At 51.6% G+C, this 16,088-nt stretch overlaps 1 protein-coding gene across 3 annotated transcripts in view; it reads left to right on the top strand.

Moving 5' to 3' along the window:
- OLFM2 (olfactomedin 2) overlaps positions 1–16,088 on the top strand; it is an 83,482-nt gene that overhangs the window by 12,532 nt on the left and 54,862 nt on the right. The window contains exon 1 of one of the 3 annotated variants that reach the window (XM_055238578.1): positions 8,255–8,573. The exons of 1 other annotated variant lie outside the window; for it this stretch is intronic. In XM_055238578.1, the coding sequence (XP_055094553.1) occupies positions 8,439–8,573 (135 nt within the window). In that variant the 5' untranslated portion in view covers positions 8,255–8,438. Of the gene's footprint in view, positions 1–8,254; positions 8,574–16,088 lie in introns of those variants that run through there. One more of the 3 variants, XM_055238579.2, reaches the window with a different exon arrangement.

Below are 16,088 nucleotides of genomic sequence, written 5' to 3'. Positions count from 1 at the left end.
TCCATTTCAAAAACAATTTTTTAAAATTATACTTTAAGTTTTAGGGTACATGTGCACAACGTGCAGGTTTGTTACATATGTATACATGTGCCATGTTGGTGGGCTGCACCCATTAACTCCTCATTTAACATTAGGTATATCTCCTAATGCTTTCCCTCCTCCCTCCCCCCACTTTTTTTTGTTTTGAGGCGGAATCTCACTCTGTCGCCCAGGCTGGAGTGCAGTGGCGTGATCTTGGCTCACGGCAAGCTCTGCCTCCCGGGTTCACGCCATTCTGCCTCAGCCTCCCGAATAGCTGGGACTACAGGTGCCCGCCACCACGCCCGGGTAATTTTTTTGTATTTTTGTAGAGACGGGGTTTCACCGTCTTAGCCAGGATGGTCTCAATCTCCTGACCTCGTGATCTGCCTGCCTCGGCCTCCCAAAGTGCTGGGATTACAGGAGTGAGCCACCGCGCCCGGCTTTTTTTTTTTTTTTTTTTTTTTTTTTTTTTTGTGGAGACAGGGTTATTGCTGTGTTGCCCAGGCTGAAATGATGCAGTGGTATGATCTCGTCTCACTGCAACCTCCACCTCATGGGTTCAAGTGATTCTTGTGCCTCAGCCTCCCGAGTAGCTGGGATTACAGGCACACGCCCCCAAGCCCGGCTAATTTTTGTATTTTTAGTAGAGACGGGGTTTCGACATGTTGGCCAGGTTGGTCTTGAACTCCTGACCTTAGGTAATCCACCTGCCTCAGCCTCCCAAAGTGCTGGGATTACAGGCGTGAGGCACCACCCCCAGCTCTACAAAAAAATTTTTTTAAAATAGCTAAGTGTGGTGCTCTATGCCTGAAGTCCCATCTACTTGGGAGGATTGCTTGAGCCCAGGAGGTAAAGGCAATCCCACCACTGCACTCTTAATTTTCTTTTCTTTTCTTTCTTTCTCTCCCTTTCTTTCTTTCTTTCTCTTTCTTTCTTTCTTTCTTTCTTCCTTCCTTCCTTCCTTCCTTCCTTCCTTCCTTCCTTCCTTTCTTTCTTTCTTTCTTTCTCTCTCTCTTTCCTTCTTTCCTTTCCTTCCTTTCTTTCTTTCTCTCTCTCTCTTTCTTTCTTTCTTTTCTTTTCTTTCTTTTTTTTTTTTTTTTGCCTGAGACAGTCTCACTTTGTCACCCAGGCTGGAGTGCAGTAGCGATGATCTTGGCTCACTGCAACCTCTGCCTCCTGGGTTCAAGCAATTCTTATGCATCAGCTTCCCAAGCATCTGGGATTACAGGTGTGCACCCACCGTACTTGGCTAATTTTTGTATTTTTAGTAGAGACAGGATTTCACCATGTTGGCCAGGCTGGTATTGAACTCCTGACCTCAAGTGATCGGCCCACCTCGGCCTCCCAAAGTGCTGGGATTACAGGCGTGAGCCACCGTGCCTGGCTACTCCACCCTGTTTCCAAACAAGAAAAAAAAAAATTATCACTGTGCATGTCCACAAATGACTACAAATGCCCCAGCAAATATTGATCTTAGAGTATAAACAAATTGCAACAAGTAGGCGAATTTGCCAATCTGGAATTTTCGAATCATAAAGCTCAACTGTATCTACGTAGGAGTGGAATTGCTGAGTCATGGGGAGAAACTGCTGTATAGTCTTCCAAAGTTTCAGAGACTCTTCCAAAAAGTCAACAATGTACTTTTCCACTAGTAGTGTATGAAATGTTCCAGTTGCTCCATATCCTCCCCAACAGTTGGTGTCGTCTTTCTTTTTCTTTTCTTTTTTTTTCTTTCTTTCTTTCTTTTTTTTTTTTTGAGATAGGGTGTCACTCTGTCACCCCGGCTGGAGTGCAGTGGCACGATCTCTGCTCACTGCAACCTCAACCTCCCAAGTTCAAGTGATCCTCCCACCTCAGCCTCCCAAGTAGCTGGTACTACAGGGACATGCCACCATGCCCAGCTACTTAAAAAATTTTTTTTGATGGGGAGGGGCCAGGTGCGGTGGCTTACAGCTGTAATCCTAGCACTTTGGGAGGCCGAGGTGGGCAGACCACCTGAGGTCAGGAGTTCGAGACCAGCCGGCCAACATGGTGAAACTCATCTCTACTAAAAAAAAAAAATACAAAAATTAGCTGGGCATGGCGGCGCACCCCTGTAATCCCAGCTACTCAGGAGGCTGAGGCACGAGAATCACTTGAACCCTGGAGGCACAGATTGCAGTGAGCCGAGATCTCACCACTGCACTCCAGCCTGGGCGACAGAGCAAGACTCTGTCTCAAAAAAAAAAAAAAAATGGCAGGGGTCCAGGTGTGGTGGTTCATGCCTGTAATCCCAGCACTTTGGGAGGCCGAGGCAGGAGGATCACCTGAGGTCAGGAGTTTGAGGCCAGCCTGGCCAACATGGCAAAATGCTGTCTCTACTAAAAATACAAAAATTAGCCAGGCGTGGTGGCATGCACCTGTAATCCCAGCTACTCGGGAGGCTGAGGTAAGGGAATCACTTGAACCCGGAGGGGAAGATTGCAGTGAGCCAAGATCGGGCCACTGCACTCCAGCCTGAGCGACAGAGCGAGACTGTCTCAAATAAATAAATAGGAAGAAATGAGGTCTCAGCCGGGCGTGGTGGCTCACGCCTGTAATCCCAGCACTTTGGGAGGCCGAGGCGGGCAGATTACGAGGTCAGGAGATCGAGACCATCCTGGCTAACACGGTGAAACCCTGTCTCCACTAAAAATACAAAAAATTCTCCGGGCATGGTGGTGGGCACCTGTAGTCCCAGCTACTCCGGAGGCTGAGGCAGGAGAATGGCATGAGCCTGGGAGGCAGAACTTGCAGTGAGCCGAGATCGCCCCATTGCACACCAGCCTGGGCGACAGAGCAAGACTCCATCTCAAAAAAAAAAAAAAAAAAAAAAAAAGATAAATGAAGTCTCACTATGTTGCCCAGGCTGGTCTCGAACTCCTGGCTTCAAGCAATTCTCCCGCTCCAGATTCCCAAGGTGTTGGGATTACAGGTGTGAGCCACCGTGCCTGGTGGATCTTCCCTTTTCAGCAGTTTGATGGAGGTATAATTTACAGACCATAAAATTCACCTGTGTAAGCGTGCAGTTCAATGACTTTTCGTAAATTTAGAGTCGTGCGGCCATCACCCCGATCCAATTTTAGGACATTTTCATCACCCCCAAAACAGCCCCCGTGCCCATTTGCATTCCGTCTCCACTCCCACCCCCAGTTCCAGGCAATCGCTCGTCTACTTTCTGTCTGTATTGATTTGCTCTCCCTGGACATTATGTATAAATAGAATCATAAACTATGTGGCCTTTTGCGTCTGGCTCCTTTTACTTAGCAAAATGTTTTTGAGGATCATCCACATTGTAGCATATATCAGGAGCGTGTTCCTTTTTGTGGCAGAATGGCATTCCATTGTATGGATGTACCGCAATTTGTTTATTCACTCACCAGTTGATGGGTATTTGGATTGTTTCATTCATTATGACCAATGCTGCTATGAATATTCATGTGTAGGTCTTTTCATGGACATATGCTTTGGTTTCTCTTGGGTAGATGGAATTGTTGGGTCTTTAAAAAGACTTTTAGGGTCTGGCGTGGTGGCTCACGCCTACAATCCCAGCATTTTGGGAGGCTGAGGCAGGTGGATTGCCTGAGCCCAAGAGTTTGAGACCAGCCTGGGCAACATAGTGAGACCCCATCTCTACAGAAAACTTAAAAAATAAGCTGGGCACGGTGGTGTGCCTCTGTAGTCTCACCTATTCAGGAGGCTGAGGTAGGAGGATCACATGAGCCCAGGAGTTTGAGGTTACAGTGAGCTATGATTGCACCACTGCACTCCAGCCTGGGCAACAGAGTGCCCAGCCCCTCGCCTTAAAAAAAAAGATAAAAGAACTAAAGTGGCCAGGCATGGTGGCTCATGCCTGTAATCCCAGAACTTTGGGAGGCCGAGGCGGGTGGATCTCTAGAGGTCAGGAGTTCAAAACCAGCCTGGTCAACATGGTGAAACCCCATCTCTACTAAAAATACAAAAATTACCCAGGCATGGTGGCACGCACCTGTAAACCCAGCTACTCGGGAGGCTGAGGCACGAGAATTACTCGAACCCAGGAGATGGAGGTTGCAGTGAGCAGAGATTTCGCCACTGCACTCCAACCTGGGCAACAGAGTGAGACTCCATCTCAAAACAAAACAAAACAAAGAACAACTAAAGTAGGGTAAGTGGCAGAGAGTGGTGGAGGGCCCAGATTATAGATGAAGTGGCCAGGGAAGGTCCTTTGGATAAGATCACCATATCACTGAGGGTCTTGTTAGGGAAACAAACCACTCTACGTGTTTCGGAGAGGGGAAATTTAATACAGGGAATTGGTTAAGTGGGAGAAGAAAGAGTTGAGAAGCCACATGGGATGATGAGGAAGTCCGGAATAAGCTACAGCAGAAAGCTACTGGAGGGACATGGCAAAGAGGGGATGTGATGAAGCAGGGACCCTTGGAGAGGAACTGGGACTATGGAGGAGGCGTAGCCACTATCAGAAAACACCCTCCACCCCAAGCAGACACAGGAGAGAAACACGCTGGCTTCTGCCTTCCTCTCCAATCTCCCATCTCCCTCCAGTGGCTCCCATTGGATAAGCCGAACAGGAAGCCAGTATGCAATGGAATCTGGGAAATGTAGTTTTCTGGGGGAAGGGCAGGGCATGGCTCTGACCCACACAATGACAGAGCAGAGATATAAATTAAATAAAGGATCGGGAATGGTGGCTCACATCCGTAGTCCCAGCTACTTGGGAGGCTGAGGCAGGAGGATAGCTTGAGCCTAGGAGTTAGAGGCTGCAGTGAGCTATGACTGAACCACTGCACCCCAGCCTGGGTGACAGAGCAAGACCCTGTCTCTAAAAAAATACATTAATTAAGTAAAGGAACAAGCCATGGGGGGCATCCTTGGTAACAGTATTTTGTGTAGAGGGAACAGGAAGTTCAAAGGTCCTGAGGTAGCAGTGTCCCAGATGGAGCCAAAACCTTGAGTGTGGGTGTAATGGTCTAGGCAGAATGAGAGCAGCAGGGAACCCAGGACAAATCCCTGAAAGATACAGAGTTTTAGGGAGTAGCAGGAGACAGCGATGGCACAGCCAGAGAGGTGGGTGCAGAACTAGGAAGTGATACCGTGTCTCTGAAGTCAAGGGAAAAAGGAGTTTCAAGAAGGTGATGGTGAGTGGGGACTGACTGTGAGAATGATCTAATGAGGACTGGCATGAGGGTATGGACCTGGCAAATTGGCACCTTTGGTGAGAGGAGTTTTGGAAATGTTGGGGAGATGGGAGGCGAGGAATTAAATGCAAGCAAGTGCAAACTCGAGCACAGACCATTCCTTGGAGAAGCCTGGATGCGCTGACCTAAGGCAGTTTCCCACAGCACCCATGGCCAGAGAGTGAGAAAGTTTGTTTGGGTTCCAAATTGTCTAAGCCAGGAGGCCTGGAGCACGGTTGGTCTTAGGGTCTGAAATCAGACAGACCTGGTTTCAAAACCTGGGCCCCCACTTCCCTGCTGGGTTCCCCTGATCTGGGTCCCTCTCCTCTCTGAGCTCAGTTTCCTCACCTGGAAATAGGGGTGTCACTGTACTGTTCACAGATATTGCAGCAACTGTTAACATTGCATCTGCAAAGTGTTCAGCACTCATCAATGAAAGCTTTAGAACAAGCTGGCAAGAACTCATCTTTTTTTTTTTTTTTTTTTAGACAGGGTCTCACTCTGTCTGTCGCCCAGGCTGGAGTGTAATGGCTCCATCTTGGCTCACTGCAACCTCTGCTTCCCGGGTTCAAGTGATTCTCCCATCTCAACCTCCCAAGTAGCTGGGATTACAGGCGTGCACCACCATACCCGGCCAACTTTTGTATTTTTAGTAGAGACAGGGTTTTACCATGTTGGCCAGGCTGGTTTCGAACTCCTGGCCTCAAGTGATCCACCCTCCTTGGCCTCCCAAAGTGCTGGGATTACAGGCATGAGCCACAGTGCCCGGCCTTAAATAATAACAACAATGGTAGCTACTATTAGAAAAACTTACCATGTCCCAGACACTCGTAAAGTATTTTACAAACATCATCATTCCTTATTCTCCCCCTGGCTCACTCCAACTACACTGGCCTCCTTCCTGGTCCTCGAACACTCCTGCCCCAGGGCCTTTGCACTTGCTGTTCCTGTTGCGTGGAACTCTCTTCCCCCAGATACCCAGGTGGTTCCCTTCCTCAATTTCTTCAGGTCTCTGCTTAAACCTCCCTTTCTCACCAGGCGCGGTGGCTCACGCCTGTAATCCCAGCACTTTGGGAGGCCAAGGCGGGCAGATCACGAGGTCAGGAGATTGAGACCATCCTGGCTAACACGGTGAAACCCCGTCTCTACTAAAAAATACAAAAAATTAGCCAGGCGTGGTGGCAGGCGCCTGTAGTCCCAGCTACTCGGGAGGCTAAGGCAGGAGAATGGCGTGAACCCAGGAGGCGGAGCTTGCAGTGAGCCGAGATCACGCCACTGCACTCCAGCCTGAGCGACAGAGCGAGACTCCATCTCAGATAAATAAATAAATAAATAAATAAGTCCCTTTCTCCAATCACCCTGTTTAAAGTTTACTTCCACTTCCTCCTAATATCTTATGTACTTTACTTTTTTCCCCTATTTCTTGACTGTCTTACCCCATAGAATATTCATCTTCACATCCAACCCGGAGGCTCACTCCTGGAATCCCAACACTTTGGGAGGCCAAGGTGGGAGGATCGATTGAGGCCAGGGGTTCGAGACCAGCCTGGGCCACATAGCGAGATGCCGATCTCTACCAAAAAAAAAAAAAAAAAAAAAGAGAGAGAGAGAAAAGAAAAAGAATATTCAATTTCACACAGGCAGGCATTTTTGTCTGTTGTTCACAGTGCCTGGGACATAGTAGATGCTCAGTAAATTACCTGATTCTCAGGATGACCAAGCCCTTTACATGAGTTAGGTCTCCACCACCCACTTTGCAGATGGGGAAATTGAGGCAGAGAGGAACAGTCATCCCTACAGGTCACACTTGCATCTTGGTGTTGTCCAGCTCAGAAAAAAAGACGGTTCGAGACCCCCAGCCCCCCTCCCCGCTCATGCTTGGCGCTCCTCCTCAGCCAGAGCCCTCAGCCCCAGGCCGCCGCCTGGAAAGGCCTGAGTCATCGCCGCCTCCAGACGGCGGCGGCCGCGGGCTGAGGGCGACGGCGGCGGCGGAGCGAGGTGATGCGGGGACGCCAGGAGGGGGCGTGAGTGCAGGCAAAACAGAGGAAATTAAAACCCGCCCGGTGCTCCTCTCCGCGGCACCGCGGCCGCCGCCGGCTGGTGCGTGGGCGGACGGGTGGGCGGCGAGGGCACTGTGCTTCCCGCTCCCCCGAGGGAGCGGGCCGGGAGCGGGGTCCCCGGGACCGCGCGGAAGGTCCGAAGCGTGAGTGCCCCGCCTACACCCCAAGTTAAAGTTGCAAGTCGACACCCGCTCGGGACTCGCCTCCTAAAAGCTGCGTGCTGGGTCTCCGCGGTCCCTGGGTAGGAAGCTGCCCTTGGTAGTCGTGGGAACTCCTCCCGTGGCCGAAGTGACCCCAGGACCGTACCTGCACCCAAGCAATTTCGTCTGCTGGCCCTGGATCACGCCACCCTGGGGGCACGAAATGACCGAAGGATCCCTAGAGTGGTCTCAGTGCCCTGGAAGGAAGCCCCTTCCCCCAGCTAAAGGAGACCCTTGGTGACCCGATTCATGGGAGCGCACGAGCGTGTCATCCCCCACGGCCCCCAATGCCCGCTGTCCGAGGTTTTAGGGAGCCAGGGTGGGTGTCCCAACAGTAAGTGGGTGGGGACTTGGGACTCCGGCCCCCTGCCCGCTTTGGGTGGCTGGGGTGGGCCAAGGGCGCCTTTACGCGTGGGGTCCTGCGGCTGGGGCTTGGAGAGGGGCTGCGCGCGGGAGGCGGTCCGGGAACACCGCCTAGGGGGAGGGGGGCCGGGAATACCGCTGGTGGGCGGGGCTGGGGAAATGCCACCGCGGTGGGAGTGGGGCGCTTGGGGAATGCCATCAGGGGGAGGTCCGCCACCCCATGGAGAAGTCCCCGGCAGGGGGCGGACGAGAGCGTGGGGTGGGGGGGTGGGGGCAGTCTGGGCGCCCCCCGCCCCCCGCCGGGCTCCGGGCCGGAGCCGTGACGTCACGGCGGCTGGAAGTGCCCGGCGCGGAGGCGCGGGAGGGGGCGGGGGGCCGAGCCGGCGCTTTATAAGAGGAGCCCGCCAGGCGCGCTGAGCCGCAGCCCGCGTCCCCGAGCCCCCCCTCACCCCGTCCCGGACCCCCTGCCCCGCAGCTCGCGCTCGTGCCCCCTCCCCCACGCCCCCCGGGGCGCCTGGGTGTCGAGGGACCGAGCGCCCCGCGGCGGGCCAGAGAAGGGAGGCGCGGCGGGCGGCCGCGGGGCATGAGGCGGGGGCGCGATGTCGGTGCCTCTGCTCAAGATCGGGGCCGTGCTGAGCACCATGGCTATGGTCACCAACTGGATGTCGCAGACGCTGCCCTCGCTCGTGGGGCTCAACGGCACCGTGTCCCGTGCGGGCGCCTCCGAGAAAATCGTGAGTGGCTGCCGTGCGGGGGGCGCTCCCGGGGGGCGTGGTGCCCGCGCCACAGCTGCTGCCGCCGCCGCAGCCCCCGGGGGCCCCCACCTGTCCCCCTCTACCCCTGTGCTCCCCACGACCCTGCCCGGCGCGCCTGGGTAGGGGACGCCCTCTCGGGGTTCCAGGGTCGGACATGGAGGCAGAAGGAGCCCCGGGACCCCTAGCCACCTCCGCGCCATTTAGGATGGTTCTTACTGTTATTGATTATTATGATTATTAGTGAGCAATGTCTGAGCGCCAATAGCGTACCAGGCTCGCTCTGGCCCCAGGGCGGAGGCGACAAGGGCTGCGGAATTGAGCTGAGTCCAGGCTGAGTGGGGTGCAGCGGGAGGAGGGTAAGACTCGGGGGTTTAGAAGGACCCTGTCTCTGAAAGAGGGAAGGATCGAGGGATTTCCGAGTGTCTCCACCTTCAAGGTCTCTGCCTGGTTGCATCTCGGCGTCTCTGAGTAAAGAGTCTCTATTCATTTCCCCTGCTTTGCGTCTCTGGGTCTCTTTCTATTAATATTTCTATCTTAACCTGCCTCTGTCTCCGTGGCGCTGAGAATTTGTATCTCTTTTTTTCTCTTTCTCTCCCCTGCACCCCTTCCGCCATTCTTGCCTCGCCATGTGCTGAATATTTATCCCCATAACTCACCCCCCCGGGAGGTAGACGGGGCGCAGACTGGGGCCAGAGCTGACACTGCCTCCAGGAGCTCCGGGATTGCGCCTTGCCATCCCATCCCCCTTTGAGGCTTTATCCTCCAGCTTCCCCACTACAGACCTTCCCTGGATCGGGGAAGAAGGAGAGAACTCAGTGGGGTTCTCCCCGTGGTGTCCTGGGGAGAGAAGGGAGGGGTTTCCTTCACTGCAAACTTCCCTGGGCCTCCTCCAGATATGCCCCTCCCCTCCCACTCCTCAACCTCTGGTAGCCCCACCCCTGTTCCATCTGTTTGGGGGGCTCCTCCCAAATCGTCCCCCAAACCCAGGCTGCGATGCCTGGGACTCCCTTTCTTTAGCCCCAACTTCACCAACCCTCCCTTGCTTAGCCCCAAAATGGTCATCCCGCAGCTTGCTGTGGGGGCAAAGAAGAATTTGCTCCCTAGGGTGGAAGGCAAGGGTGTGTGGTGGTGGTGGGGACACCTGAGAAGGCTTTGTCCAGCCCCTAGTGCGGGTGGTATTGGGCTTGACACAGGTGAGAGCTTTCAGGCTAGATTCTTAGACTTGGCAGCCAATGTGTGAGACGGTGTGTTTCTGTGTATCTGTCATATCAAGTGTTTATTATTTGGGTATGTCCTGGTGTGTCTATATGTGTGTGTTTTGGTGTGTATATGGGGGAATGGGAGTGGAGAAAGTTTATGTGCACTGCCGGCATGGGGTCCGGTGTGTCTTCCTTTGTGTGAGGTGCATCCCAGAATGAGTGTGGGTGTGTCCCTGAGTGACTGTGCTTGGGTGTGGATGTATCTGCATGTGTATCTGCAATTGCCTGTCCCTGACTATGGGTTTGCCTGTGTTACAAGATTGCATGTGTGCATATGAGTTTGTTATACATGAGTATGACACAGGCTTCTTGTCATTGCCATCTGAGAAGGGAGAGAGATGGTATCTCATTGAAAACAGAAGGCAAATTTCCCTCCACCACCATTGAAAGCAAGTGAGTCTGTGTGCATGTGTTCTATGCAGGTGTGTGTAAATGTGTGCATATGGTGTGTCTGCAGAATGTATATATAAGTATGTAAGAGCATGTCTATGAGTTATGATTTTGTGTGTGCATATGTATCTGTGCAAACGTGTGTGCAAGTATCTTTGTACGCATATGTGTAGACAGGTATGTCTTTGTAAGTGTGTGCATATAAGTGCAAGTGTGTATTTATGAAAGTGTGTGTGTGTGCCTGCCTTGTATGCATGTGGGTAGGATGCCCTGTGTGCTGTGTGTTTTCTGTAAGTGTGTATGTGTGTGTGCCCAAACAGACCTGATCTCCACTCTGGCCCATTTGTAGCTAACAGCATCTTCATCCAATGCTTCCATGAATTCACCTGCTCAAAGCTAATGGCCCTCCCGTCCCTGACACCATCCCATCCCTCAGTCTCATTATACTTTGTCAAAAGGGATCTGAGAAGTGAGATGTTAAGGTACTCAGGGTGAGGGCTGGGAGGGGACTGTGACATGAGGGTGTCCATTTTGGGAGTCTGAAAGACCTATGTTGGAATCTAGATTTTGTCCCCAACTTGCTCTGTGACTCTGGCCGTGCCATTGTCACTCTGAGCTATTGTTTTCTCATCTATAAAATGGGAATGATGTCTTACCTCACAGAATTGTTGTGGGTAACAGAGATCTGCTGTTCAAATTCCCATCCTTCCACCCTTCCATATGTCTCTTCATCCATCCATCCATCCATCTATTATTTCATTTATCCATCTATTTTTATATCCATCCTTCCATCTGTCTTGGTATCCATATCTCCATTCATTCATTCATTCATCCAACCACCTGTTATTCCATCAGTCTATCCATCTATCCATCAATTATTTCATCTACCCGTCCATTTTCTCTCCCTCCATTCACTCATACACCCACCCACTATTCCATCTGTCCATCCATCTGTCCATCCATCCTTTCACACATCCATCACTTTATCCTTCCACCCATCTCTTTTCATCTATCCATGATGCATCATTTGTCTCTTTGTCCTTTCATGGATCCATTCTTCTATCCATCCATCTCTATCCATGCATTCACCAATCCCTCCATCCATCCATTATCCATCGTCCAACTGTCTCTTTTTCTATCCTCTGTGCATTCATCCTTCCACCATCCATCTGCCTTTCCATCTGTTCATCTATCCTTCCGTCCATTGTATTTATTCCACAAAACTATTTTTTTAAAGATGGAGTCTCACCATGTTGCCCAAGCTGGTATTGAACTCCTGGGCTCAAGGGATCCTCCCGCCTTGGCCTCCCAAAATGCTGGGATTACAGGCATGAGCCACCAGCACCCAGCCTATTCCACAAGACTATCAAGTGCCTCTTCTATGTCAAGAATTTTTATGTTTGAAAACCCCCAGCTCAGTGCCTTAAGATAGGAGATGCTCAGTTAGTGATAAGATTTTTGAGTCAAACATATCTGGGTTTGAATTCTGGCCCTGTAATTTACTAGCTGTGTGACTTTGGGGGAAATTATTTAATTTCTCTAAGCCCCAACTTCCTTATTGTTATTATTAATATTATTATTTTTAGAGAAAGAGTCTCACTCTGTCACCCAGGCTGGAGTGTAGTGGTGCCATCATAGCTCACTGACATCTGGAACTCCTAGGCTCAAGTCATTCTCCCGTCTTAGCCTCCTGAGAAGGTGGGATTCAATTTCCTTATTAGTCAGGGGAAATTTAGTCTTTATGAGATGGTAAGATCCTTGAAGATGTCTGTGTTTTGCTCACTACTGAACCCTAAGGTGTGACGCACAGTAGGCCTACAATAAATATTTGTCCAATGACTGAATCCACAATCACACCTTCATAAGGATTTGTGGATTCCTCCTTCAAACAAAAACAAATAAATAACGGGCACATAGTAGTTGTTTAGGAATAAACATTTCTCAAGTGTCTAAATCCATTTCACCTTCCTCAGGACTGAGGAGAACAAATGGAAAGTGACCAGGCATGTAGTAGGTGTTCAGTTAGGAGGAGATGTCGGAAGGTTTAGCATCCCAACGTGGGGGGCGCTGAGGGGTTCAGGAAACGAAGCAGTATGGATTCCCAAAGTCAGGAGGCGGAAGGTTGGATGCTGGTGTTTGGCTTTAAAAAGGAACTCAGTGGTGTGGTGGCGGTGAGCCTAGAGCCTTGGGGGTCCTGCTTCTCTCTGGCTTCCTCCGCCTGAATTGCAGAAGCAGCTTAGCATTCCTGTGGTTATAGACCATCTCTGGGAAGACATGGGGAGGAAGCTACCGCTACTACCTTTGGCCAACTCCCAGCCATAAACAATCCCTGTGGGACGGGAGCCTTCGGCGGAATGGCTCCTCACCTGGGGATCATAAATCCAGGACCAGACTAAGAGCTGTCAGCTGTATTGCCAGCTGCGGCCATCATTTCGGGGCCTGAAGTGAAATACCTGAATCTTGTATGTTATACCCTTAACCATCCCCTCCTCCTAGGGGGCTGGAGAGAAGGAAGGGGAGGTGGAGGAGGGGTGTGCTATTTGAGGGAAACCTTTTGCTTTATGGGACGAATAAGGAGGAGCTGAGCAGCTCTCAGCAAAAGGCTCTTAGAGTGGCACTGTGGCTCATGCCTGTAATTCTCAAGCTTTGGAAGGCAGGGGTGGGAAGATTGCTTGAGGCCAAGAGTTCAAGACTAGCCTGGGCAACACAGCAAGATCCTGTCTCTACAAAAAATTAAAATAGGCTGACCACAGTGGCTCACATGTGTAATCTCAGCACTTTGGGAGCTCGAGGTGGGAAGATTGCTTGAGGCCAGGAGTTCGAGACCGGCCTGGACAACATAGCAAAACCCCAAAAGAAGATACATTTTTAGCCAGGCACGGTGGCTCACACCTGTAATCCCAGCACTTTGGGAGGCCAAGGTAGGTGGATCACCTGAGGTCAGGAGTTCATGACCAGCCTGGCCAACATGGTGAAACCCGGTGGCTCACACCTGTAATCCCAGTGCTTTGGGAGGCTGACGCAGGCAGATCACGAGGTCAGGAGATGGAGACCATCCTGGCTAACACGGTGTAACCCCATCTCCACCAAAAATACAATAATTAGCTGGGCGTGGTGGCGGGTGCCTGCAGTCCCAGCTACTTGGGAAGCTGAGGCAGGAGAATGGTGTGAACCCGGGAGGTGGAGCTTGCAGTGAGCCGAGATTGTGTCACTGTACTTCCAGCCTGGGTGACAGAGCGAGACTCTGTCTCAAAAAAAAAAAAAAAAAAAAAAAAAAAAAAAAAAAAAAATTAGCCAAGTATGATGGCAGGTGCCTGTAATCCCAGCTACTTAGCAGGCTGAGGCAGGAGAACCCAGGAGGCAGAGGTTGCAGTGAGCCGAGATCACGCCATTGCACTCCAGCCTGGGTGACAAGAGCAAAACTCCATCTCAAAGAAAAAGAAGAAAAATAAAAAGAATTAGCTGGGCATGGTGGTGCACACCTGTAGTACCAGCTACTTAGGAGGCTGAAGCATGAGGGCTGCTTGAGCCCAGGAGTTGGAGGCTACAGTGAGCTATGATCGCGCCACTGCACTCCAGCCTGGGTGACACAGTGAAACCCTGTCTCAACAACAACAACAAGAAAGAATAAGGGAGGAATTATTTTAGATCGAGTGGCCTCTCTGAGGAGGTAACACATATGCAGAGATCAGAAGGATGTGAAGGGTGGAAGAGGAAGATTTCGGGAGGCAGAGAGTTATAGGTGGAGGGAACAGCCCCTGCAAAGAGCCTGAGGCAAGACCTTGCCTGGCATGTTGGGAGAACAGGGAGGAGGCCCATGTCTGGAGCATAGTGAGCAAGGGGAAGAGGGAGAGGAAGTGAGGGAAGGAAGGTGATGGGAGCCATATCATGTTGTGGGGAGGGGGAGCTTTCAGGGACTTTAGATTTTTTTAATTTTTAAATTTTATTTTATTTTTTTGAGATCGAGTCTCACCCTGTTGCCCAAGCTGGAGTGCAGTGACACGATCTTTACTCACTGCACCCTCCGCCTCCTGGGTTCAAGCAATTCTCCTGCCTCAGCCTCCCAAGTAGCTGGGATTACAGGAGTGCACCACCAAGCCCGGCTAATTTTTTGTATTTTTAGTAGAGACGGGGTTTTGCTATGTTGGCCAGGCTGGTCTCCAACGCCCGACCTCAAGTGATCCACCCACCTCGGCCTCCCAAAGTGTTGGGATTACAGGCGTAAGCCACCATGCCTGACCTATATCTGTTCCTTTATCTCATTCATGTCTGTCTCTCCATGTCTCTCTGTGTCTATCTCTGGGATTCTACCTCTATCTCACCATAGGACCCTGACGGGGACCCTGGGAAACAGACTAGAATTCTTGGATGAGAGAGGTTTCTAGGGCCAGGACCTGTGTTGGATGTTAGGAAGGATTTGGTGACAGAGGGCAGGATGACCCAGACCACCTCTCTTATTTATTTCTTTGTTTTTTGTTTTATTCTTTTATTTTGAGATGGAATCTCGCTCTCACCCAGGCTGGAGTGCAGTGGCACGATCTTGGCTCACTGCAACCTCCCTCAGTCACCTCCTGGGTTCAAGCGATTCTCATGCCTCAGCCTCCTGAGTAGCTGGTACTATGGGAGTGCGCCACCACGCCCAGCTAATTTTTGTATTTTTAGTAGAGATGGGGTTTCAGCACGTTGGCCAGGCTGGTCTCAAACTCCTGACCTCAAGTGATCCACCCGCCTCAGCTACCCAAAGCGCTAGGATTACAGGCATGAACCACCACGCCCGGCCCCAGACCACCTCTCTTGAGGGCCCCAAAGAGAGGCGTTGGGTGTGTCTGGAGCCCCAGGGTATGCTGGTGATGGGGCCAAGCGTTGACTGGAGATGGAGGTGGACTTCCAAGCTCCGGGTGACCCCTTGCCCCCTCTGCCCCCCAGCACCATTACCCCTCCCCTGCTGCCACTTGGGAGGGCGTCCCTCTAGGACCCAGCCACCAGGCCCAGTATTGACTCCAAGATGGAACAGCTGTCTGGGCTGCAGCTGCAGAAGCTCATTTTGAACAAGGGAGATGATTACAGGAGTGATTGGGGGAGGGAGAGGGAAGGGGAGGGTAGCTAGGGCCAAAAGGAATCAGGCCTGATTGTTACCGCTGCCTGCCGCTGCAGAGAGTGGATTGCCCAGGAGATGGGGGAGGCCAAGCCAGGCGGGAAAAGGCAGAGGGGAGGTTTGTCTGCCCAGCCGCGTGTCCATCTGTCCCCACTCTGGTCCTCCCAATTGCAAAGTTTCTCTGCCTGCGTCTCTCTCTTCCTGTATTTCAGAGTCTGTATCTCTGACTCTGCAGTTCGGTTTGTATTTGAGTTTCCGCATCTCCCCTTGCCTAATTTCTCTGCCCCTCCGCCTGGATCTCTGAATCTCTGAGCCTTCCCGCCTGTCCCTCAGTGCTGCTGCCATGATCAGAAACACAGCTAAGGTTCGAGCAGCTCTTAGGAGCGCTCTTTCTTGTCTTGTCATTTCTGCCATACTCAGGGGCCAGGGACACATAGAGGCAACAAATTCCCAGGAAACGGATGGAATGGTGTCCTTCAATAAAGGAATATTTGCAAAGATATCTCAATTAGGACTAATTAATTAAGCAAGCCACTTCCCCTGCCCTCTCCCGCACCCTGCATGCCCACAGCCTCTGGGGAGGGAACCAGCCAATGAATGGATGGCAGAGCCTGGTGTTCAGACAGTGTCTCAATGTTTAATTTATAACAGCCTTCTCCCTGCCGCCCCATCAATCCATCCGGAAGGGCAAGGTGGCCACGGGCGTGTAGACTCTGGCAGAGCCTGGAGACCTGCCTGGCCCCCATGAAA

This window comes from Symphalangus syndactylus, chromosome 13, assembly GCF_028878055.3.
Source record: "Symphalangus syndactylus isolate Jambi chromosome 13, NHGRI_mSymSyn1-v2.1_pri, whole genome shotgun sequence".
NCBI lineage: Eukaryota > Metazoa > Chordata > Mammalia > Primates > Hylobatidae > Symphalangus > Symphalangus syndactylus.
Note: the sequence above shows the minus strand (reverse complement) of the source record. Positions and strands in the feature narration are given on the sequence as shown.